Raw genomic sequence first — 22,375 nt, 5'->3', positions numbered from 1 at the left:
CACAGCCCATGCGTGGTTCCTGGCTGGATGAGGAGCTCCCACCCCAAGGAGCAAAGGGGCAGTGCCACCCCATGATGCTGGCCCTGGCTCTTACCTCGATCAGGAATGACCAGCTTGCAGGGCAGGGCCAGAGGCATGATGGAGTGCTGATAGACCAGAGCCGACAAGCAGCCTGGAGAGAGAGGGAGAAGGTGAGCACAGGGCTGGGGACACATTTGCCCAGCACAGGAGCTTGTCAGGGTGTTGGTACTCTGGGTGGACAGAACCACACGTGGCATTTCCCCTCCCTGAAGCCACTGTGCCCATGGGGACTCATCTCCACCCTGCCCAGCAGCATCACTTGTCCTCCAGAAAGCTCAGGGGCAGCTCTTCCAGATACCTGATTGCTCTGCTCCAACATTCCAGCAAAGGAAAGACATCCCAACCACACCCAGGCTGCTCACCAAAATTAGGCTCATTGGGGCATCCTTTTAGTTTCACACCCCGTGGGCTGGTCTCGATGAGGAAGTGCCTCACCAGCTCGTTGGTGATGTCTCCTGAGAAGAGACCGAACGTTATCACACCAGAGCCACCCTCACCCTCCTCCTCCTTCCACCATCCCACTGCAATCCCATGGGCTCACCCACAGCCACCCTCCTGGAACCAGATCCTCTGCACACCCCAAGCTGTGGTGCTGGTGGGCTGTGCCCATTTCACCACGCCAAAGCCCAGGGGCAGATGTCCCCCAGCCCTCTACGTCTGGTACGTCCCCATGCCCTAGGGGATGGCAGAGGCTGGCAGGGAGGGATGCTGCCGCATCAGCGCATACCCAAGGGCACGTCTGGCTCGGTAGCCCCAGCTGCCCGCTCAGTAGAAACAATACAAAGCATCTCAGCGTGGGACGGAGGAGGACACATAATACCTTTCTTGTTCTGCTGCATGACGGTGGGAGGCGGGGAAGCTACTTTCATGGCAAGGCCATAGGCTCCCCGGAAGGAGTGGCTGTCCCGGATGATGAAAGCCCCTGGCTCCCTGTCCTTCAGCAGCGCGATGGCTGGAGGAGAGAAGAGCAGAGCTCAGACCTGGCATGGTGAAAGGCAGCGTGCCCTTCAGCATCAGCAGGCACACCCCAGCTTGCTCCACTGAGTCCTTTGCTGCATGCCAACTACGCACCTTGCTCGCGGGAGATGTCCGGCTTGTACCAGTACTTGGAAGTGTCCTGCACAAACTTCACGTTAGCACGAGTCTCGGGGCTGATATCTGCAGGAAGGGAAGAGGAGAAGAAAAAAAGTCAAAGGAAACTATCTAAAACTCTGTGTGAGTTTTTGGCAACTCCCTCCTGGTGGATCTTTAGGAGTATGGGTACCTTCACCTCCTTACAGCCCAAGCATGTCACCTTAACCCCAGTCTGATCTTCACTGGCAGCTCACGGGGCCCCTGGGCTCTTCTCAGAATGAATGGTAATGCATTGTCACTGGCTGCCTACGGAGGTGGTGCAGTTACCATCCCTGGAGGTGTTCAAGAACCAGAGATGCGGCACTGAAGGACGCAGCTAGTGGACATGGTGGGGATGAGTTGATGGTTGGACTAGATGATCTTAGTGGTCTTCTCCAAACTTAATTATTCTATTACTCTATTTAAAGCTCACTGTGGGGCCTGGGAAGAGCCCTTTGTGATCTGGCCGGAGAGGCTCACACGCTTCCCATCGTGCTCACTGCTATGCCAGTGCTGAGAGGTCCCCGTTTCCCACGGTGGCTCCTGGCCACTATGGTCATGGGGCCAGTGCAGGCACCAGTGGGCCCACAAAGGGCCACCTGCTTGGCAGCCAAACCAGAGCAGCAGCTGGAGCCACCACTGCCCCAGAGCTTTATTTCCCTACTCCTATCAGCCCGATCTCGGCGTCACGGTGGCGGCTTGTAACGGGAGCAGGGGATGGCGATACGGGCGTGGTGACACGCAGGGCACAGCACCCCTTCGGAAACAAGGAGGGGGCCCAGAGCACAGCACTGGGAGCTCCCTGGGGCGCAAACACCAGGAATGGGGCCGGGAGGTCGGCACGTCCCCATGACAGAGAGAAGCCAGGCGGATGCAAGCTGCCTGCAGGCGCTTTGATCTTCCCCATACACAAATCCCCAAGCTGTTTACACCAGCATGATGGCGTGCTCCCGATGCCGAGTCGGTATTTTTCCTGTTTGGATTCACCGTTTTTGAAAAGCAAAAGATCGGGAAACGGTCCAAGCCTCAGCGGTGCTGCAAGTTTGCAGCTGGGCAGGAGTACATCAGGACATAACCCCGTGGGATGGTGATGAGAAAGGGCCATGGGACAGCAGGCAGCTGCAGAGGGATGGAGGAGACAGCATCCCTTACCTGGCATGGAAAACTTGGAGAAATCCGGCAGGGTGTGGGAGAAAGCCACGGCGCTGCCGCTGCTGGGGCTGGACATGCCGCTGGAGAGGGGCGAGGAGGCCTTGCCGTTGACCGTGGCGTAGTTGGGCAGGCTGTTAGAGCGCTCGCCAGCTGACATCCGCCTCTTCTCAGGCAGTGCAGGCTGCGGAGTGGGGCTGCCCTGGCGGTAGGCGGCGGAGTCCGGGGAGGAGGAATGCGGCGTGCTGGTGCCAGGATAGTACGCCGGTGAGACGGGGAAGGACGGCGTGGAGGGAGGCTGGTAGCCAGACGCACTGCTCTGCCGGGACAGCGTCGGGCGCCTCTCCTCCGGGCTGGAATAGCCATACACGGGGCTGCCGGGAGGCACGGCTGCCATCTGATGCCGGGCGAGGCTGGGGCTCCCCGGTGGCACATGGGGGGACACGGCATGCCGGCCCAGCCCAGGGCTGCCAGGTGTGCCAGCGGCAGCGGGGTTGGCAGCTCTTCGCCCAAAGCCAGGGCTGGGCGGCGTGTTGGTAGCCACAGTCCGGTGCAGGGTGCGGGGGCTCCCTGGCAGTGCGTGGACACCCACCACGCTGACCTGTGGCTGCTGGCGAGCCTGGGGGTCCGGCTGGAAGCCGGCTCGGCCATCGGGGTAGTCAGGGCTGGCATAGGGAGAGCCCAGCGTTCCTGCTTGGAAGGATGATGGAGACGAGGTTTGATAGCTGCTGTGAGCAGAGGGCGTCTGCGAGACGATGGGCGAGCGGTAAGCTGGCTCCGCCACAGCATGGGGAGGTGTAACCGTGCCATGGGGGCTGCCCTCCGACGGGTAGCTGCGGAGCGAGGCGCTGAGGAGAGATTGGGAGAAGAGGATTCAGCTCCACTGCACTCCTGCTGCTGGCTGGGCCCCTCCTCCAAGCATGCACAGGAAAACCGAGGCATGGCACCAGCGAGCTGCTCGATAGCAGCAGTGGGATAAGTCCTGCCAGCTGCAGGAAGCAACTGGAGGCAGCTTCCATTCCCACACACATCAGTTCTCCATTAAAATATAGGAGACGGAGCCTTTTGCCAGTTCCTCTCCCAGCAAAACGCCTGGTTCGTTCCTCTCTGCCACCCTCTCCAATGGGCAGGGTGTAGGGGACAGGGACGGACGGCACCATCACACTACAAGGGAGCAAAGCTCCCACCCAGGGTTAGGGGGTTAGCACTGACCCCATGCCTCCTGCGGACCCACACCCCCAGACTCACCCGTCCATGCTGTGGATGGGGCTGCTGGTAGAGACGGGGCTGGGCACAGTGAAGGAGTTGCTGAAGGCACCGTTCCTGGCAGGCACCTCCAGGCCCGCAGGCTGGGTGGCTGGCAGGTTCCCTGCCCTGCCAGTCGTGGCCGTCCTGGCCACCGACTCAACATAGCTCCTGGGCTCTGCAGAGAAATAAAAGGGGAAAGGGATCAGCTGACACAGGAATGCCCTTTCCTGTATCCCCATTAGACAGAGAAGGTGCTTGAGCTGAGCTCCTCCAGCCCCCCACGGGCTGTGCAAAAACATGGGGCTCATCTGGGCCTTAGCATTCCTCCTCGGCAGGAGCGCCGTGCCCAGTCCCATCCCCAAGGAGACACAGCACACGGAGCCATGTGGTGCAACCCATCCTCGCTCAGTGCCAGGCCACGGCCCCTCCGCCAGGCTCTGAATCAGCGTCCCTCCCAGGCTGGGATGCCACAGGGCACACGTCGTGCTCCACGCTCATCCTCAGCCCCTAAAAATAGAGCCAACAGCATAGCACGGCACAGCCCGCGCTGACTCACACCGGGACTGAGGTGCTGCCCTGCGCAGCCCACCTCCCCCAGCACCTCCAGCATCTGGGAACAGAGAGCTGCCTCAGCTATTTCCACTGAAGCATCCAACATTTTCCCCCATCCCTGCTTGAAACTGGAGCCCATGAGCACTCCCAATAAAAGCAGTTTTCCTTTGGAGACATTGAGCCGTCCTGTGCCAGGAGCTTTGGGGTGGGCATCCTTGCAGGTCCCCAGCTCCAGGCCGGCTCCAGGCTGGCCATGCCCAAGGCAACTCCACAGCACTAATTAGCATTACAAACATTATTATTATTATTATTAGTCATAACAGCCAGGCTCTGGCTACTCCCACAGGCAAGACAGACAGTGAGGCCAATGCATAGCTCTGTGCTTGGGACTGCAAGGAAAAAGACAGTCACAGGTTCCCCTGATCCTCCCCATGTCCCTGCGCCAGTATCCCATCTGCCCGCAGGAGGAATCCATGCTGCGGGGCTCATCTCCCTGCCCAGCCCAGGAAAGAGCTGAAACCAGACCAAAGACGTCAGCTTGGGCTGAGCACCCAGCGGGACAGGCGGTCAGAGTGACAGGGACAAGGCAGTGCTCAAGGAGACGGCCGGGGCAGCTGCAAGAAACACAGCGCTGCTTGGGTAATTAAATTAATTTTGCAGCTACTCACATCTCCCACCCGTCTCCCCACCCCAGCCTAAAATTAGCCAGACAGTACATATGAGTCAGCCTGCAAGAGGTTAAGAGCAAACGGCTGCAAAAATATCAATCCCTCCTGCAAACGTGGAGGCTGCAGGGAGGCAGGAACAGGGCTCGGGGACAAGGACAGTGGGGAGGAGAGCCCACGTGTGCGCACGTATACGTGCCACGGTGACATGTGACACCATGGGCACGTGTTGGAGTTGTTTGGTTCAGTATAGAAAAAGGGGGGAGGGGGGAAGAAAAAGAGAAGTTTGGGGCAGGATTTTTTTTTTCTAGGTTGAAAACTCAGATCTTGCTTCCTGGTGTCTTCTCGGAAGAGGCTGCAGAGATGGGAAGACAGCAGGGGAACAGAGAAGCCATGAGTCACCTCGGGGGCAGGCACTGATTTGGGATCCCTGATCAGGGCTGTGAAATACCCAGCCCTGTGCCTAAAGCCTGTCCTAAAGCCCTCCCAGAGGGCGCAGGCAGCCCCATGCTCCAGAACTGCCCATCCAGGGGATGGGGAGGGGCTGAGCGCAGCCCCCTGGTCCCAGCTGGATGGAAACCCCATGGAGCAGGGTGCTGAGGATGTCCTGGGCTCAGGGGAGCTGCTGGTGGGGCCTGCATCCTCCCCAAACCATGTCCAACCTCTCCCATCCAAGCCACAGTACAGTGGGGTGAACTATGCTATTCTTTTAGCACCCAAAATTACATCTCCTTTCCCAACCAGCCCAGAGTGGTGCCACCATGCAAGCCTTCCCATCTTGCTGGTTGTCCCCGTGTCCCCATACTGTCATCTCCACATTTCCCATCACTTCCCTGAAGCCAAAACACCAGATTCAGCCCGCCCAAGCCACCACATTATCCAAGAGGTTGCAGGACAGAAGCAGGGCAAGAGATTGGCATTGGCCACTTGCCCAGCCACCACAAGGACACTCATGCTCTGGGCTAGCCACCAACACACAAAGTGGGTTGAGAACCAAAGAGTGGAAAAGCAGAGCTTTGGAGAGTGGGAAGGAGAGGACTGGGAGACACAATATAGGAGGAAAAAGCTGGGATTTATCCCAGCTTTTCTTCCTCTGGTGTATCCAAGAAGCTATCACAGAAAAATCAGCCCTGAGACTGGAATATTTGTGTTGTTTTCCTGAAGCAAACACTTTCTCCAGCGTTACACAACGTGCAGGTTGGAGTTATTTGCATTTTGAGGAACTCCCAGGGAGAATTGCTGACAGAGCCACAGGAAGTGCAGCAAACATGCCGAGAGGAGCCGTCCCCTCCCTGGGAAGGATCTGGAACAAATAGTTCCCTATCCTGGCCCCGAGGGCCCAAAGTTTCATTAAAGAAGAAAGTAAAACCACCCAACAACTGCAGACGGCACCTGGGTAATGCAAGGCGCTCTGTCCCCGAGGCCATTTGCCACCCCAGAGCCTCACCATCGTTGGGGGGCACCCAGGCACTGAGCATCCCAGGGCCAGACCAAGGCATCCTCAGTGCTCTGAGTGATGGGCACCCACAGGGAAGAGAGCCAGGGAAAGAAACGCCTTTCTTACCTTCTTCAGAGTCAGCTCCCGCCTCCCCTTCTAGCTCTGAGAGATGGAGGGGAGTGATGGGAGCAGGGCAGAGGTGGAAGAACGGAGGAGTGAGACAGAGAGAGAGAGAAATCTGAGTTAAGCAGCACTGCTTTGTGACAGGAGCATACAGAAGGCAGAAAGAGCCCCATAACTTCCCGACCCCATACATCTCCAGCGTCCAGCCAGAGATGTAGCATGGCCATTCCAGAGATGATGTCCAGAACCCTGTATCACCATATCCCTATGAGAAGGTCCCCACAATGGCCTGGCCAAAGCAGGGAGGAAGAATTGCCTTCTCCTGCCAAGGGAGCCTCCACCCAAGAGGTGTCCTCACAGATGTCCCCCAAGGAAAGCCACCCGCAGTCCCCTCCCTGCACTCACCTCCCACTGGGTGCAGCAGGATGTCGGCTGGGTTATGGGGTTTCAGCCCCAGCGCTGAGAGTGGGGTCTTGGCCAGGCCGGGTGGAGAGCGCACTGTCAGCACCAGGGTGGGGGGAAACAACAGCGTTAAGGGCAGGACAGGAGGAGAAGCTTCAGAAAAGCTGGAGCTGGCACTGCCCAGGAGGTAAGCCCCATCCCACCCACTGGCTGCACTCAGGGCTGCCAGGAAGAGGGGATGCCCAAGTTTGAAGCAGCATCACCACTTGAGGACCCACAACGGACAGCACGGGCACAAGCAGCCTGCCCTATCTGGATAATGGCAGGACACAGAAGGGGGGCATTTCCCAACATGTCTCAACCTCGTCCCACCATAGGCATGAAACCTCCATCATCATCCCATTCCCCCACCCCAGCTCTCCCATCCAAACAACCCCTCCGCCCATCCCTACACTTGGATGAGCTGAGGCTGGGCTGTTCCAGCACACCCCATTGCTCTAGGACTGCCAATACACCCGCTACCCACAGAACAGCTTGACAGGCAGGTGACCATGTTTGTACAGAGCTCATTCCCCAAGGGAAGCCAATGCAGATGGAAGCTCTGCACCCCCATGCCCATACATACATACCAGTGGGAGCTGCCTATGTATGCATGGCAATTGGCTATGGCTGCACCAGCAGTGCAGGATGGCTGGGATTAATGGGGCATGGTTGCACCTCCTGACCCCTCCCACCCCACAGATCTGCCTCATCTCCCCAGTGCTGCATTTCACCAGCCCTGCCAACATCCCAGCTCACTAACCCTCCCGAGCATTCACCTTCAGCATCACCATCAGCATTTGAGCATCCCAACTTGCAGCAGGGATGCCAGGAGGCGGTGGGTGGTAGGAAAGGCAAACCCCCCACCTGAGGCCACATCCTCAGGGCAGCCTTAGTCTGGAGCAGCCAAGTCACTGGGAAACCTGGCCTTTAGCAGGTGGCTTATTTCCCCAAATCTGATTTCCCCCAGAATGGTTCCTTTCCAATGCTGGCAGACAAACTATGGGGTTCTCCCAGGGCCAGGGACAGTGGTGTCGCAGTGGAGAGGAACAGTTCCTGCATCACCCCTGGTGAAACTAGTGAAGCCTGAAAGCTTGAGCTTCAAACTTCCTCCTTGACTTCCACTGGACAAGAAATGCTGCTTCTGGACCACATCCCCTGCCAGGCTGTTCTGTCACCTCTGCGAGTGACTCATCCCCCAAAATGAGTCACTGTCCCTCTGCCAAGGGCCTGCTGGGCCCAAGGAACAACGGGGCCATTTCTGAGTTGCCAAATGCCCCAGGAACATTCCCACACTCCGGTCACTGCATCCCATGAAACAGGACTCAAACATCAGTGGACAGACAGCAGGAGTGTGGGGGAAGCAGCCTGATCTGCAAAGGGCACCAGCATTGCCGAGTGGGACCAGGGCACGGGCTGATTGCCAGCCCTAAAGCATCCCTCTGTGGTCAGCCTACAGAAGGTTATTTCAGGAGGGTGGAGAGGTTACCATCTTTTCTATGGGTTTCCCAGTTGACCAGCTGCTCCATTGCACCGGGGGTCGTCACCAGAGCCGGTCACACAAACCCGGTCCCCACAAACCCACCACAACTGCACAGCTGGGGTTAGTCAGAAAGGAGACAGAGGAGCAGAGACAAAACACATGCAACACCCTTCCCAGCCCTATGCCCTTCCTGCCCTGAAAACATTGAGTGAGAAGTGTGTGAGAGTCTGCCCTGAGCCTCTGACCCTACATCCTCTGCTGTCCCCTTATTGCTCTGTAGCTTTTGCGCCATGCTGGTTGAAAAGATGAGGAGGTGCAGGAATGGGATGGTGCCATCTTCCAGACCCTGCCCCTCTCCCCATCCCTTCTGCAGGAACACCCCAGTGAGCAGAGGATGGGGAAAAGCCAACAGGACAGCGCCAAGCGTGGGATGCAGACGGTGGGATGTGGAGGAGTGAGGAGGAGGAGGTGGGAGGAGTGAGCGATTATTGTGGCAGTGGGTGTCTGGAGCCCGGAGCTGTCTGACCCTTGGCAAATTTCTGGTTTGACGAAAGCCACCCACCGAGCCCCTCCGCCTCCCAGAGCCGCGGCACTTACAGGAGTCGGAGTAAGGGGTTTGTGGCGAGACAGGGAAGGCTGGGGTGGGGGGAGAAATCTCACCGCCGCCGGAGGTCGGGCTGCTGGGGGAAGCACTCTCCATCTCCTCAAAGGCTTCCTTGTAGCTGTGGAGGTGAGGCTGGGGGGGGGGGAGGGAGAGCAGGAGAAAGGGTTGGTCCCATCTGTGCAATGGGCACAATCCTCCAGAGGGAAAAGTTTTCACCTCCTCACCAAAATTGCATCGTTAAACCCCAACCCTCCGGAATGCTGCCTCCCAGTTCCACACCAGCACCACCAACACCAGCACCCAGCGCACCTCCTTGGGCCTCCCTCCAGGGTTGGCTGCGATGGTGCTGACCACCTCAGGTGAGAGGACAGTAGGGCTGCGGGGTGAACCAGGCTCCGGCGAGCTCTTCTCATAGTGGCTGTCACTGGGGGTTCGCCTTCGGGTGGGGACGGTGCTCTCCTCTGGGGACTTCTCCCGGGACTGCACCCCTATGGGCAAGCACAGGGCACGAGAGAGGGGTGAGGAGGTGCCAGCTGGAATGGGACTGCTAGGAGATGCTCCAGGGCTGATCCGAGAGGGTCTGGAGAAAGGGCTCTGCTTGGCAGAGACGGCAGCTTCAGCACTCACCTGCTCCTGTCCCATGGCAGCAGGGCCAGTTCTGAACCAGATCAGATCTGTTCAGCAGGAGCAGCAGCAAAGGAACAAGCGAAAAAGCAAGCCAGGGCTGTGGCTAGTGGCTGGCTCACTGCATTAGCCCTACTAAGCACTGTGAGTCCTGAGTTGAGTCCATAGCGTTCCCTAGCACCAGGTGTGTGAGGTGTGAGCATCATGGAGCATCCTGCGAGTAGCCCGGAGCACAGCGTAGCACAGAGGGACCTGGCTGCCTGGGGCTGGTTAGCTCACACCAGTGAGCCCAGTGGGCTGGGAGAAAGGCCAGGAATGGGGACAGAGGAGCTTCAAGAGTGGAGTGAGAGATGCGGCCCTGACTCCCTCAGCACGGCCCAAACACAACCTTCACCCCACCCAGCCCAGCACTGAAGCTTCCCCAACAAAGAGGTGCCCAGGGCCCCAGGGTGGCTGTGGTGCTGGGTTTGGTGCAGAGAGCTCAGTGGGGGCCATGCAGAGCACAACTCAGCCCCTCTGGGGACCTGCATGGCAGCAAAGCGATCCCCAACCTCAGACGCACCACTGAGGCGACACGGGGACTGGCAAAGGTGACAGCACTGTCCCCTCCACTTTTCCCCTGCACCCTGCTGAGAGAGGCGCTGCAGCAGGGTAAAAAGAGAGAAAAAGGGAGGAAAAAAAAATGGAAAAGGAAAAAAAAAAAATACAAGAGGCCAGTGGAACGCTCCAGGAAATGCACTTCTCCAACACCAACTCCTTTCCCACGGACTTGCAGAGCGCAGGCAACCATCAGCTGCTTCTCCTGCTTGTCAGGGCTCTGCGCCTCGCGCCCGCTGACCTCTCCTCCCGTCCACCCCTGCACTTGCTCAGCGCACGGCCGCAGCCCCCAGCTCCTCCGGCAGCGAGGGAGGGAGGGAGGGAGGTGGCTGGGTGCATTTCGAACTAATCAGCGCAGTTAATGGCAGCAACAATAAAATCAACGCTCTGGGGAGCAGCGGCCCGGCTGAGAGGCGGGGGACGCGAGCCAACGGGGCTGGCTCGAGCCGCGGAGGCGGCCTGGAAAATTCCACTCAGAGCGGCTTTGAAACACAACTCCCCGATCCCTTCTGCAGGTGCTTGGGGCCCGGTGGCTCAAAGCCCACGGCAGGGTCTCCGGGATGCTATGCCGCAGGGGGAGCATCGCACCGGGATGCCCCAAACCTTCTGCTCTGCTCCTCAGGCTCCTCCAGTTGCACACGCCTGCCTTGGCTTGCTTTGGGCACGCTGTGCTCCAGAGCTGTCCCCCAGCCCTGCTGCACTGGGGTGTCCCCAACCCCGAGCCGCTGCATGGGGATGGAGAGGGGAACGTGGGGCCAGTCCCAAGGCCAAGCTGCTTTTCAGCGCTCGGGATGCCCAGCAGCTCGTAGGCTTTTTGCTGCTCCACTCCCCAGAAATGGAAAACAGACGGGGACGGCGGGGAGGGGAGGGAGGAGGGGAAAAAAGGGACTCATTGTTCGGGAGTCGGGAGTGGGAAACTTCACAGGCTGCTCGGAGCGAAGCCTGGAGGAAACCCAGGCTCTGTGCACAGCCTCCCGACCCCTGGGTGATTTATGTGCTGGAAACTATGCTTGAAAAATAAACCCTCCTTTCCCGCAAAGCCGTGCCCCCTCGGCAGATGTGCAGCCCTGCTCGGCCGCACGGCAGCTCCCCAAGGACGCCTTGTCCCTGTGCAGGAGCAGCGTGCCCCCATCACAGCACACCCAGAGCGGCCAAAAATGGGGAATACAGCATCCTGCCCCCACTCTGCACCCACACTGCTGCCCCTTCCCCAGGCTGATGTCACACCCAGAGCCAGACAGAGGTAAAAACTCATTCCCTCTCTGCATGGAGAACAGCAGCAAACACTGCCCTGCAGTGCTCACAAGACCCAAACTTTTCAGTCCCACTGGTCACAGACACACCTGTTGCTCTCCTCCATCCTGGGGTGCTTCATCAATGTGGCATCAATATTTCACCCCGAAAAAGCACCGTGGCACTGATGCAACGTCCCTTCTGTGAGTGGCACACTCCAGGATTCAACCCTGCCTTTGATTTCCCAGCCCATCCCAAAGGGATTCACATCAACACCACCCACCAGAGCCCAGCCCAGACGGGGACAACCCCAGGACCGATTCAGCCACATTCCCCCGTGCCAAGGGCCTGGTAGGCTCAGATCTCTTCCATCCTCCTGTGGGGCTTCCCCTCCCTCCATCCCATGTCCATGCAACACACGGAGCACTCAGCATGCAGGGAAGGAGGGGGAAGAGAGAGGGAAGAAGGGAAAAGGAAAGAGGAAAGAGAAGGAACAAAGGAGGAGACAGGAGGGAGAAGGAAGGAGGAGTAGGAAAAAGAAAGGAGGAAAAGGAAGAAGGAAGGAAGGAGGAAGAAAGGAAAAAGAAGGCTTGAGGAGGAGGAAGAAGAGAGGTGGAATGAACAAACCGGAGGAGGAGAAGGACCGTTTCTGGTTCAGAGGAGGACGGGGGGCTTTGGTGCTCTTGTTGAGGTCCCTGAGCTTGGCGTTGTACTCTGCCAGCATACCAGGACAGGGTGCAAGGAATGTGGGAGGTCACAGGGACACACACGGACCCCATGGGGAGAGGAAGGGGCAGACAGGACAAATGTCACGAGATACAACAGGGAGACACAGAGAGAGAAAACAAGAGATGATTAGGCAGGCTCCAAGAGATGAGCCTGAGGTCATCTGGGGTCCAAGGGAGCTTAAGCCCCACTTGGAGCTGCTTTCACATCACTCGAACTGCCAGGGACATTGCTTCACCTCACCCCTCCCCCATGGCTCCAGGCACTGCTTAAACACCAACAGGGAACGTTGTGGCTGCCAGCCACACATGGCCTTGTGCAATGCCACGAAAGCCCTGACACCATCTCCTGGAGGATGGCACCATACAGGGCCCATCCACCATGAGATGAAAGGATGAAGGGGACTTGAAGCACAGAAAAACCGGGGTGCTGGGGACAGAGGAGGTGCGAGATGCTCCTCGCCACCGCGCCAGGACATGCAGGCAATTTATAGCAGCAGCGAATGTAAACAAACCCGTCCGTGCCTGACTTCCAACGGCGTTCCCTCCCAGGCCCAGCACTGGCTTGGGGACACCTCGTTCCTGGCCAGAGGTCAGCCCGCCCGCCCGCACTGTCCCCACCGGAGCAGACAGCCAGGCTGGGGACAGGTGGACACAGGCTGGGGCCATCCCCATTTGTCTCTCTTCCACAGGACGCTGAGGTGGGACTGAGCCCAGCCCGGCACTCAGGACCCTGCCCTGGCCCCCTACACTGGGGTAGGATTTCCAATAGATGCGATCAAGCATCCATTTTCCACCCACCCCAAACGCCATCCTTCCTCCTCTGAGGGCTCTTCTCTTTTCCACTCTACTTTTTCCCCTACCTTTAGCTGCTCAGTGGGTTTAAGGGGGATCTTATTAAAACATTCAGTCCAGATGTATAGCGCAGTTTGGGCATCCCCCATGCCCTTGGGTTTGTTTAAAGCCCTGGCTCCCTGAATAGCTCTATGGGTCTTGAGCTCCCAAGATGGGGTTCGGATGGATGCAAACTGCCCCCAGTGCCCCTGTCCTGCCCCACAGTGCTGCCCCCTGCCCTGGGGCAGTGGTGACTCAGCCCCAGCACTGGGTGGGTTGCCACTGTTGGATTTTTCCAGCCAAGCCCTCTTCCCCCTCCCTTTAATACCGGGCGAGTTTCTGGACTGAGCGCAGAGCTGGAACGGACGGAGCTGCCAAGCCCCAGCATCACGAGCTGGCCCCAAGCCTGGACACATCCCCAAACTTTCCCAAATGTCGCTCCGCAATGAAACAACTGCTTGCTTGAGCAGCAGGAGTGAAGGCACCCGCACTGTGGCAGCTCTTTCTTGGAGGGGTGGGACCCTCTGTGCCCCCAAAGCCCCCAGAGCTGGAGAGGAGGGCAGGCGGGGATTCAGAGCAGTCTCCCAGATGCTACTACCCCTTCCTGCCCCATTGCAGGGCTGGGGGCCACATGGCAAACCCCGAGATGGTGAGCTGCACCAGGGGAGGCTCAGTGAGCAGCACAGGCTGCCCCCCTCCCCAGGATCGGTGCTGGCTCAGTCCCAGGCTTTGATCCAGCACAGATGAGGAGTCACCATCCCCATCTCATTGCCACCATGCAAGGTGCCACTGCCGAGCTCATGCCCACACCACCCCTATGGGCTGCAGCTGCTCAGGATGCACATCCCCTCCCTGTCCCCCCGAGGAATCAAAGCGTCCTACCTGCCACCCTGTGGGCCACCAGCCCTTCCAGATTCAAGGGTTCTTCTCCCGATCTCGACAGGTCTTCGTAGCTCTCCAGTCCCTTGTGGGGCAGCTGGCTTTGGGCCGGCACAGTGGGGGATGGTGGGGAGGAGACGAGAAGCTGCTGGGACCCTGCAGGGCTGTACGAGGCACTGAGCGGGAGGATGCTCGCTGGTGCACTGCCATAGCTCCGAGGCTCCGGCACTGGCTGGTAGCTATAGGGAGCATAGGTTTCTCTGTACTCGTGCACGGTGTAGTCTGGCTCTGCAGCGTTTCGACCCGCAGGAACCAGTGGACCAGGAGAGTAGGCTTTAGCCAAGGGATCAGTGCCCACAGAGGTGCTGAAGGACCTGGGCTGGGCCACCTGCGGGGCAGGCTGTGCATAGCGACTGCTGAGTGGCTGTGCCGACAGAGAGGACAGCATGGCAGTTGGCTTGTCCTGGCGAGTGGCCGCAGAGGGGACACTCTGTGACTTATGGACGGAGGGTGCAAGGTCCAGCATGAGGACATCAAGCGCTTCGATGGATTGCTCGATCTCCCGGCGCGATGGAGCCCGGGGGAACTCAGGCATGCTGTGGCTGTGCGGGGGCATGGGCTGCAGCGGGCTGGGCTGGGGGCTGCAGCTGGACAGGCTGGGGCTGTGGCTCTCCAAGCCACCGTCCTGCAGCTGGGATGGCGGTCGGCTGCCACCCTGCTGCTGCCAGGAATTCAAGCCCCGCTGCACGGCCTCCCGGCTGCTGGTGCTGCGAGCCGGAGCCTGTGGTAATGCTGGGTTCGCTTCGTATTTGGCTGTCCCCACAGCCGGGAAGGACTGAGAGCGGTGGGCGCTGGGAAGGTCATAACCATACAGGTAGGGCTGTGGCACCGGGGGCTGGAGCCAGGCCGGTGAGGCTGAAGCTGGCTGCCGCTGCGGGTACCCAGCCAGGTGCTCCTGCGCAGATGCTGAGGGCCGTAAGTGAGCCAGCGGGTCACGGAGGTGGTGGCCCATCAGGGCGTTCTGGTTGCTGTAGGGGTAGGCACCATTGGAGAGAGGCTCGGCCTCATAAAGCCCTTCCTTCAGCATCTTCTCAGCCCCGTTGTAGCTGGCTGGGCCGTTGGGCAGCGAGGAGAGGCTGCCCACCCGTGGCGCCTCGTGGAAGCCAGCCTCGCTGGCAGTGGTGGTGCCATCCAAGGAGGAGAGCGTGCCCAGGCTGCCCACGCTGTGCCCATCCTGGTTGGGCAGCTCATCATCCAAGATGTCCGTTTCCCGCTCAGCCAGCAGTGGTGTGCCACCACCATTGACGTGCACCTGGGCCGGCACCACGTGGCGGCCCGGCCCGGCAGGCAGGCGGGCAGGTGCAGGGCCTGGCGCGTGGTTGTGCATGGGCGCTGCGCTCTCCAAGCCGAAGCCGACCAGGAGCCGGTCCAGCTCCCGCTTCTCCTCGGGGCTCAGCACCGTGTGGCCGCCGGGTGCCCCAGGAGCCCCCGGCTCATCCGTCCGGTCGGTCTTGGTGGAGGCGGTGGAGTTGCCCGAGTCGCTGCTCACCGACAGTGTGTGCTCAACGTGGTTGGGGGCTGCCGAGAGGGGGAGGCGGGCAGCGTTGACAGCGCCGATGCTGCCGTGCAGGGAGTCTTTCTTCTTCACTTTAGCGTAGAGGCTCCCGTCCAGGGGCCCTTGCGTGTGCCCAACCTCTGCAAGGGGAGAAACGAACACGAGACCCCAGATCAATGGCTGGCTCTCTGCACGGAGCTAATGGGTCCCATTAGCCGGTGGTTTCGATCTCTTCCGTGCCGCCGGAATGCTTAACTACCAGCATGGCCGTCTCCTCCGCACCTGGCGCGGTCCCGCGGGCGCCGCCATGCACAGACACCGGTGCCAGGCCCCCTCCCCGCGCCCCTGTGGCTCCGCGCCGTCCTTCCCTGCCCCGCAAGCACCGCATGCTCCGCCGACGTCCAGCAAACAGCCCCCCGGCTCCGTGCAAAGTCCGTGGCTGTTTTCCTCCCGGCCCCACCGGTGGGGAGGGCTAGGACTGCTGATACCATTGGACGTTGCTTAACCGCTGCAACCAAAGGGACGCGTTGGGCACTGGAGGGCAAACAGGGACCGTGGGGGCAATGCATGCGCACAGGCTGCAGGAGGCCAGGTGAGGAGGAGACGCACTCAGCCTGGGATGGAAAACAGATGGATCCAAGACCCACCTTCTCCCTCCTGCCTGCTCCTTCCTCCCACTCTCCTCGCAGACCATGCACGGATCCAGCCCAGCCACCCATCCTTGACATTTTCTTCCCTGGTTACAGCAAGGCTCCCACCCCTTCTGTTCTTTCCCTTCCCTCTTTCAGAGCGAGTGGATCCGCTCCAGACCTTCTCCAGTGGCCAGATGCTGCCCTGAAGCTCCCACACAAGCAGCATTTCTCCCCAGCTCCAAGAACACAACTCCTCCCCGGGGAGGCACCAGACACCGCACAACTCGAAACTGTATTGCAGCAATGTCACCACTGGTCTCATGTCCCACCCCAAGCCCCCCAACTCCCACCACCACCACTTCCCAATGGGTCACCCAATCCTCAGGGACACAGCGAGACCCTGGCCACCGCAGTGGCACTGAGGACAGCCCCCCTCACCATGCCCGTTCCCCCAGCAGCACGCACAGCACTGGCTGGGCTGCAGACTCTTGTTTTTCCAGCTCCCCGACAAGGTTTCCTGGAAGGGGCTGTGAGCAGCATTAAACACTTTCTTTTGGAGGAAAAAATGACTCTTCGCTGGCTGGGGGCCAGGTGGCTGACTCAGGAGCGGAAGACAGCCCTAATGCGATAGTGTGAAATCAGAGCGCTCCTATCTGCGAGCAAAACACTTCCGAAAGCCAGTCCTGAGCTGGGGCATGGGGCTGCATGTGCTGGCCCCTATCTGCCCATGGGGACATGCTCACCCCATGCCATGACCCCTCCTCACCACACACAACGCGCAGCACACAACCTACCAAGCCAGTCCATCCCAGCCCCAGGAAGAGCCCTCTCAGCTTCAGTTTTCCACTTGCACGTCCCTGTTGGCAGCCCAAGAAGGCAGCTGAGCCCCAAATATCCCCCTGGCCTCAAAGGTGGGGTGATGCAGCAGGGACAGCAGGGTCCAGGAACGGGCAGCATTAGACTCACAGCAGGGAAAGGGGGAAGGAGGAAGGGAATCCCTTCCAGGGGAGGAAGAAAGGAAAAAGTAGCGTGTCCAGAGGCAGCATCAACACTGGAGGGGATGAGACATCACTCAGAGCTGGGACATCGCCCAGCCCTTGTCCGATGGCAGCAACGGGTGCTGGCCGGTCCCAAGAAATAGAGCAAGAGCCGAAGGGGGCTGGGATAAATAGGGCAAGGGAATAGAAAGGAAAAGGGAATAAATAAATATAAATGGAAGCACGTGGCTCTGAGGGAAAAAAATAGATGGGAAAGGCTTTAATTAGTCTGTAGGCTGGGAGCCGCCCCACTGCTGGGTGAAACATCTCGAAAGCAAGGTCTGCACAGGGCACAGCTCGCCACGAGTGCCTGTCCCACCTGCCTTGCACCCTTCGGCAAGATGAGGACACAGCAGTTTGGTGACCTCCATCCCAAGAGTGGCAAGCAAGGAAAGCCATGCCCCCTGCCCCACACCCTGTCCTCAACCCCATGCCTCCCCCGGGCTCTGATGACAAGAGGTGAAGATCTGCTGCTCCCTGCCACCTCTCCATACCACTCCCGGACCATGCTGCAGTGAGAAGTTAAGGAAACTCCCCCAAAAACCAACAAGAGAGGAGGGTACAAGCTGCCTCAGCCGACGCCGCCATACTCAAAGCGGCAGGAATCCAAGTCCCCTTTTGCAAGTGGCCACAGCTCCCGGCAAGGTCAGGCTTCGTCCTGAAGGTCAGCACAGCTCCAGCCCAGAGGGCTGTGTCTGCCCAAGCTCAGCTCCTGGTGTAGCTCAGGGCTGGCTGGGGGAGAGCCTAAGGGGTCCTGCTCCTGCAGCACCCCCCCCACTTGGATTGGGAAAAAACCCAGCCCACAGCAAGTAACATCAGGAGCGGGACAGCCCGGTGGGTGGTAAGGAACACACGTCCCAAATCCCAGAACCCTACCTCAGGTCTGTGCCCCACACAGCACCATGCACCCACACAAATCCTGCACTCGTGTGGAGGACAAAGCTGGGACAGTATCACGTCCTCCCAGTCCTGTCCCCAGAAGCATCCTATCTATTGCCACCGCCCCACCAGGCAGGACCGCATGGAATGAAGGAACCAGGGAAGAGCTCACCTCTCCCCACCTCTGGTCTAGTTCATGCACCCAGATATGACAGCAAGAAGTAACCCCAGCCCCTGAGCCAGGGGTCACCATGGCCATGAATTCTGTCCCCTCTGCCCCAAGCCCTCCCCTCTCCCAGTCCATCCAGCTCAAAGAAAAGCAAATGCAGGACTTACCAAAGGGCACAGAGAAGAAAAGATCCCGAATGAAGAGAAGGAGCAAGCAGCAAAATCCCTTTCCTTCGCTCCTTCCAGGGGACCTGGCACGGTGGCAGCTCGAGCGGCGCCTGCAGCCGGCTCCGTGCGTCCGTCCAGGACAGGAGCTGATGGCTAGCACTAGCTTTGGGCTGGCGTTTGTCCCTTTGGCTTTGCTTTCCCTCTCACGGAGCTATTCCCCACCCCAGCACTGTGTCCCCAGGGCCACCTTAGGGGCACCCCGAGCGCAGGGGGTGGACTGTGGGGCTCAGACCTGACGCAGCAGCAGGGAGCAAGGGCGGGATGGAGGAGGGAAGGACAGAGGAGGCTGGAGGCGAGGAGGTGCCGGTTCCCTCCCCTCTGCCCAGACCACACAGAGGAGAGGCAGTGGGGAGGCGTTTGGGGGTTGCCGGAGCCCCAGCCCTGTTTAACCCAGCGAGGGGCGAGCCGCCATGGAGGGAGGGCAGGGAGGACAGCCGGACAGACAGCTCCTGGTTATGAATATTAACTACTTCCTCCAGAGGCAGCCAGAGCAACGCCGCGTTAACCATTTCCTCGGCGTTGCAGACAGACAGGCAGATTCCCCAAAAGGAGCTGGACAGACAGCCTGCCCCCTTCACACCACAGCATCGCCCGCTGCAGGAGGCCCCCAGCCCGGGACCCTCCAGCTCGAGAGCCCCCCCAGCCCTGCCCGGCTCTGGCATCACGTCACACCTGTCCCCAGAAAGCCATGACACATTCTGTGTGGGAGGAGGGGGGTGGCCGTTGGGGCCACACGTGATGCTTTAAGGAGGCAGACCCAAAGCTCTGGCTGGAGATGGGAGTTTCTCCTTCTCAAACAAGTGCCCAGCTGAAGAGGCGCAGAAACCCTTCCAGTGGCCCCATCGGCCAAACCTGCCCTCCTCTCCATTCCCCACAAAACGGACATTTCCCGTGCCTCCACGAATGATGACAGGAGCAGCATTTCAACCCAAGCCCTCAACTCAGAGCCTGGTTTCCCCAAACACCGGTGTGCACCATGCATCCTTACTGGCTTTGCCACCTTTTTTTTTTCCACCCAGGTTCCAAAGCTCTGGGCGCACCAAGGACCCCCCCCCCACACACACACACACTCCATCAGTTTAAAGAACATTTAAAGAGGAAAGAGAAGGGGCTGAGCTCCCACTGCCTGCCAAGAACCCCGCCTGCATCCTACTGTGACCCCCGCGCTCCAGCTCAACCGTCCAGCCAACCCATGGATGCTTCGCCATTACCCCATGGGAAATCACCAGAAGAAAAGAGAAACTCCCCCTGGATCCAGCCCCAGCCCTCCATGCCCCCCAACACCCACCCGGCGAGCCCTTACCTCGCAGCGGCCGGAGCGCAGAGCAGCGGAGATGGGCGGGATGGGGAGGGGGAAGCGGATTCCTTCGGCTTTAGTCAGCTGGCGAAAGTGAGAGCAGAGCCAGCGGCTCCCTCCCTGCTGAGCCCAGCCAGGGGACAGAGCCAGGCGCAGGGGGGAGAGCCTCAGTGCTCCGCCGATGGCTTTAGCAGCCCCAGCCTGCCCCATCTGGCTCCCTGCCTTCACACAGCCCTGCTCGCCTGCCGCTCCGTGCGCCCAGGCTGTCCAGGCGGGCCCAAGGCAGGAGCCCAGCAAGATGCCACCCCATCACGCAGACAAACTTGTGGCACTGACCCCACAGTGGGGACAAACCCATGGCAATGACCCAATCCAGGGACTTTGTGACCCATGGAAAGGTGCAGGACTGACACCCAAACTGTCCCCTGCATGGGATGGGGAGACAGGAGGGCACCAGCATCACCCCAGGAGGCTTTGCAGCCAGGGCTGACGCAGGGAGCTGGCACTCTCCATTCACATGCCCACTGACACCCCCACTGTGCCGTCCCAGCCATGGGCATGGTGGGGGCAAAGCGCAGGCACACGAGCGCGGCCAAACCAGGCAACGGCAGCATTACTCAGGTGAGGATTTAGCAAGCCCCCTGCAGATGTTGGGCCTGGCCCGGCCCCAGCAGCCCCCATTCCAGCAGTGGGGACAGGGCTTGTACAGAGGAGTGAGGCAAGGGGAAGATGAATACCAGGTTCAGTGGGATGAGTGGGTCCAAGGGACAGCAGTTATGGGACCTGCTGGGTCAGGGACGTGCATGGCCCTTTGGCATGACTTCACGCTGCCTGAGTATGGCAGAACCCTCTGTCCCCCTGCTCTGTACTGCCACAGCCACACATCCAGATCCTGGGGATAACCCCCTATAATCTCTGTGCCAGCCCCAGTACTTTGCCCTCTGCTGTCAATGATCTCAGCCAAACCAAACCAGGCAACAGGCACTTCCCATCCATATTTGCCCACTTGCCAGTGTGAAGTACCCCAAAAATCTCTCTGGAGCAACAATCCAGCAAGCTACAAAATCCACAGTGTTCCAGCTGCTCCCTGGAGCCTGGCCCCACCAGGAGGGGCAGAGCATCCTTCATCCACCCTGAACATGGGACGCCTGAACCCCAGAAACAACCATCACCTCCCTCAGCTTTCTCAGCTGCCATAAGTGTGGAGGGAACTCGTCACAGAGCCAGAATGACCCCAAAGCCCCTTTGAGGAAGAGACAGGAGGGCAGGCGGAGCCGTGAGCCACTACGTGGGGACCAATGACAGGCAGTAGGACAGGAACGGGGGGGTCCCAGTGCACCCCGCTCCCACTGATAACCATGGAGCAGCCCAGGCCAGGCAGGGACATGGATAAAGCCAATGGAGCGGGTGGTGGAGCAGCCCAGCCAGGTCCCTCTGTGCCAGAGAGCCAAATGTGGAGGTCTGCTCAGTCAACCAGAGACCCCTCTGCACCTCAGTTTCCCCCACATCCATGAGGATAAGCAGACAGGAGGCAAGCACCAGGACAGGCACCATCCCCAGTGGATCCCCTGCTATCCACCGTGGGGTCACCCCCCAGCCCAGCAGCCTCTTTGCACTCAGCATGGACCCCAAACAGAGCCAGAGCGAGAAGGAGAACCCACCGGTTCACGGCCGATCCTGACTTCCAGGCTGCCACCTCCTCCGAGAGCCTTCGCCGGGCGTCAGGGAGCGGCAGTGGCAAAGCAGCGGTGCGGCGGTTGATCCCACCCCGGTGCTGGTCCCGTGTCCCCCCCCCCCGTGCCAACCCCCCCCCCCCCCCCGCCCCGCCACCACCACTTGCTTGCGCCTGGTGTGCCAAAAACGTTGGCGTGCAATTCTCTGACCAAATAAGGCGAGAACAACCATAAACAAGGACCCCCTTGCGCTGCCGCCTCAGACACCGGCAGCCCCAATCCCAGCCCCGCGGCCGCCATGCCAGCCTGCTAGGCCTCGCTAGCCAGACCTAGCGAGGGAGGTAACAGGGCTGTGGAGGAGGGAACCCAGCCTCGCTCCCTGCTAAAAGCAGCGTCATTATCCCCGAGGCACGGTGACATCCTGTAGCCCTGCCGGCCGCCCGCGGCCCTGACCTTTCTCCAGGTGTTTTCCCGGCAGCGGTGGCTCAGCCCAGGCCCCCTCAGTGCTGTCCTCACGCTGGATGTTGAAGTTCTCGTAGGAGTCCCAGCGGATGAGTGGGTCAGATGTGTTGTAGTCCACTGAGACGCTGGGGCCGTTCTCCAGGTGTTCCATGCCTGGGAGGATGAAGGACAGTTGGTCAGGGTGAAAAAAGAGCTGGCACGTGTGGGATGGGACCAAGAGATGGCACAGGAGAGGGGGAAAAGGGGAGGTAAAGTAGGAGGGTCGTGGGTGAGTTGCTTTGGGACTGGGAGTTGGATGGTCGGCTTCTTTTCCTAGGTAACTAGCAATAGGACTAGAGAGAACAGCCTCTAGTTGTGCCGGGGAGGTTCAGGTTGGATATCAGAAAGAATTTCTTATCAGAAAGAGAGGTCGGGCATTGGAACAGGCTGCCCAGGGAAGCGATGGAGCACTGTCCCTGGAGGTGTTCAAGAAAAGGGTAGATGTGGTACTGAGTGACATGGTTAGTGGGCAACACTGGTGGTAGGTGGACAGTTGGACTGGTTGATCTTAGAGGTCTTTTCCAACCTTAAAGATTCTATGGTCCTATGAGCAGGGAGCGCCCTAGGGCTGCACTTTTTGGGGTGTGGATCCTCCTCGCGGGCTGAGCTGGCCTTA

At 59.7% G+C, this 22,375-nt stretch overlaps 1 protein-coding gene across 11 annotated transcripts in view; it reads right to left on the bottom strand.

Annotated features, from left to right (window-relative positions):
* The window catches only part of TNS1 (tensin 1), a 49,584-nt gene that overhangs the window by 6,019 nt on the left and 21,190 nt on the right, over positions 1 to 22,375 (bottom strand). For 5 of the 11 annotated variants that reach the window (XM_021397685.1, XM_021397686.1, XM_021397687.1 and 2 more), the window contains 12 exons: positions 21,712 to 21,873; positions 13,793 to 15,484; positions 9,207 to 9,385; positions 8,891 to 9,029; positions 6,775 to 6,867; positions 6,373 to 6,408; positions 3,592 to 3,766; positions 2,347 to 3,191; positions 1,153 to 1,239; positions 902 to 1,033; positions 444 to 536; positions 95 to 172 (listed from right to left, as the gene is read on the bottom strand). In XM_021397685.1, coding sequence (XP_021253360.1) covers positions 95 to 172; positions 444 to 536; positions 902 to 1,033; positions 1,153 to 1,239; positions 2,347 to 3,191; positions 3,592 to 3,766; positions 6,373 to 6,408; positions 6,775 to 6,867; positions 8,891 to 9,029; positions 9,207 to 9,385; positions 13,793 to 15,484; positions 21,712 to 21,873 — 3,711 coding nt within the window. The remainder of the gene's footprint in view (positions 1 to 94; positions 173 to 443; positions 537 to 901; positions 1,034 to 1,152; positions 1,240 to 2,346; positions 3,192 to 3,591; positions 3,767 to 6,372; positions 6,409 to 6,774; positions 6,868 to 8,890; positions 9,030 to 9,206; positions 9,386 to 13,792; positions 15,485 to 21,711; positions 21,874 to 22,375) is intronic. The other 6 variants (XM_021397689.1, XM_021397690.1, XM_021397681.1 and 3 more) reach the window with 6 other exon arrangements.

The sequence above is a fragment of the Numida meleagris genome, chromosome 5, assembly GCF_002078875.1.
Source record: "Numida meleagris isolate 19003 breed g44 Domestic line chromosome 5, NumMel1.0, whole genome shotgun sequence".
NCBI classification, from domain to species: Eukaryota; Metazoa; Chordata; class Aves; order Galliformes; family Numididae; genus Numida; species Numida meleagris.
Note: the sequence above shows the minus strand (reverse complement) of the source record. Positions and strands in the feature narration are given on the sequence as shown.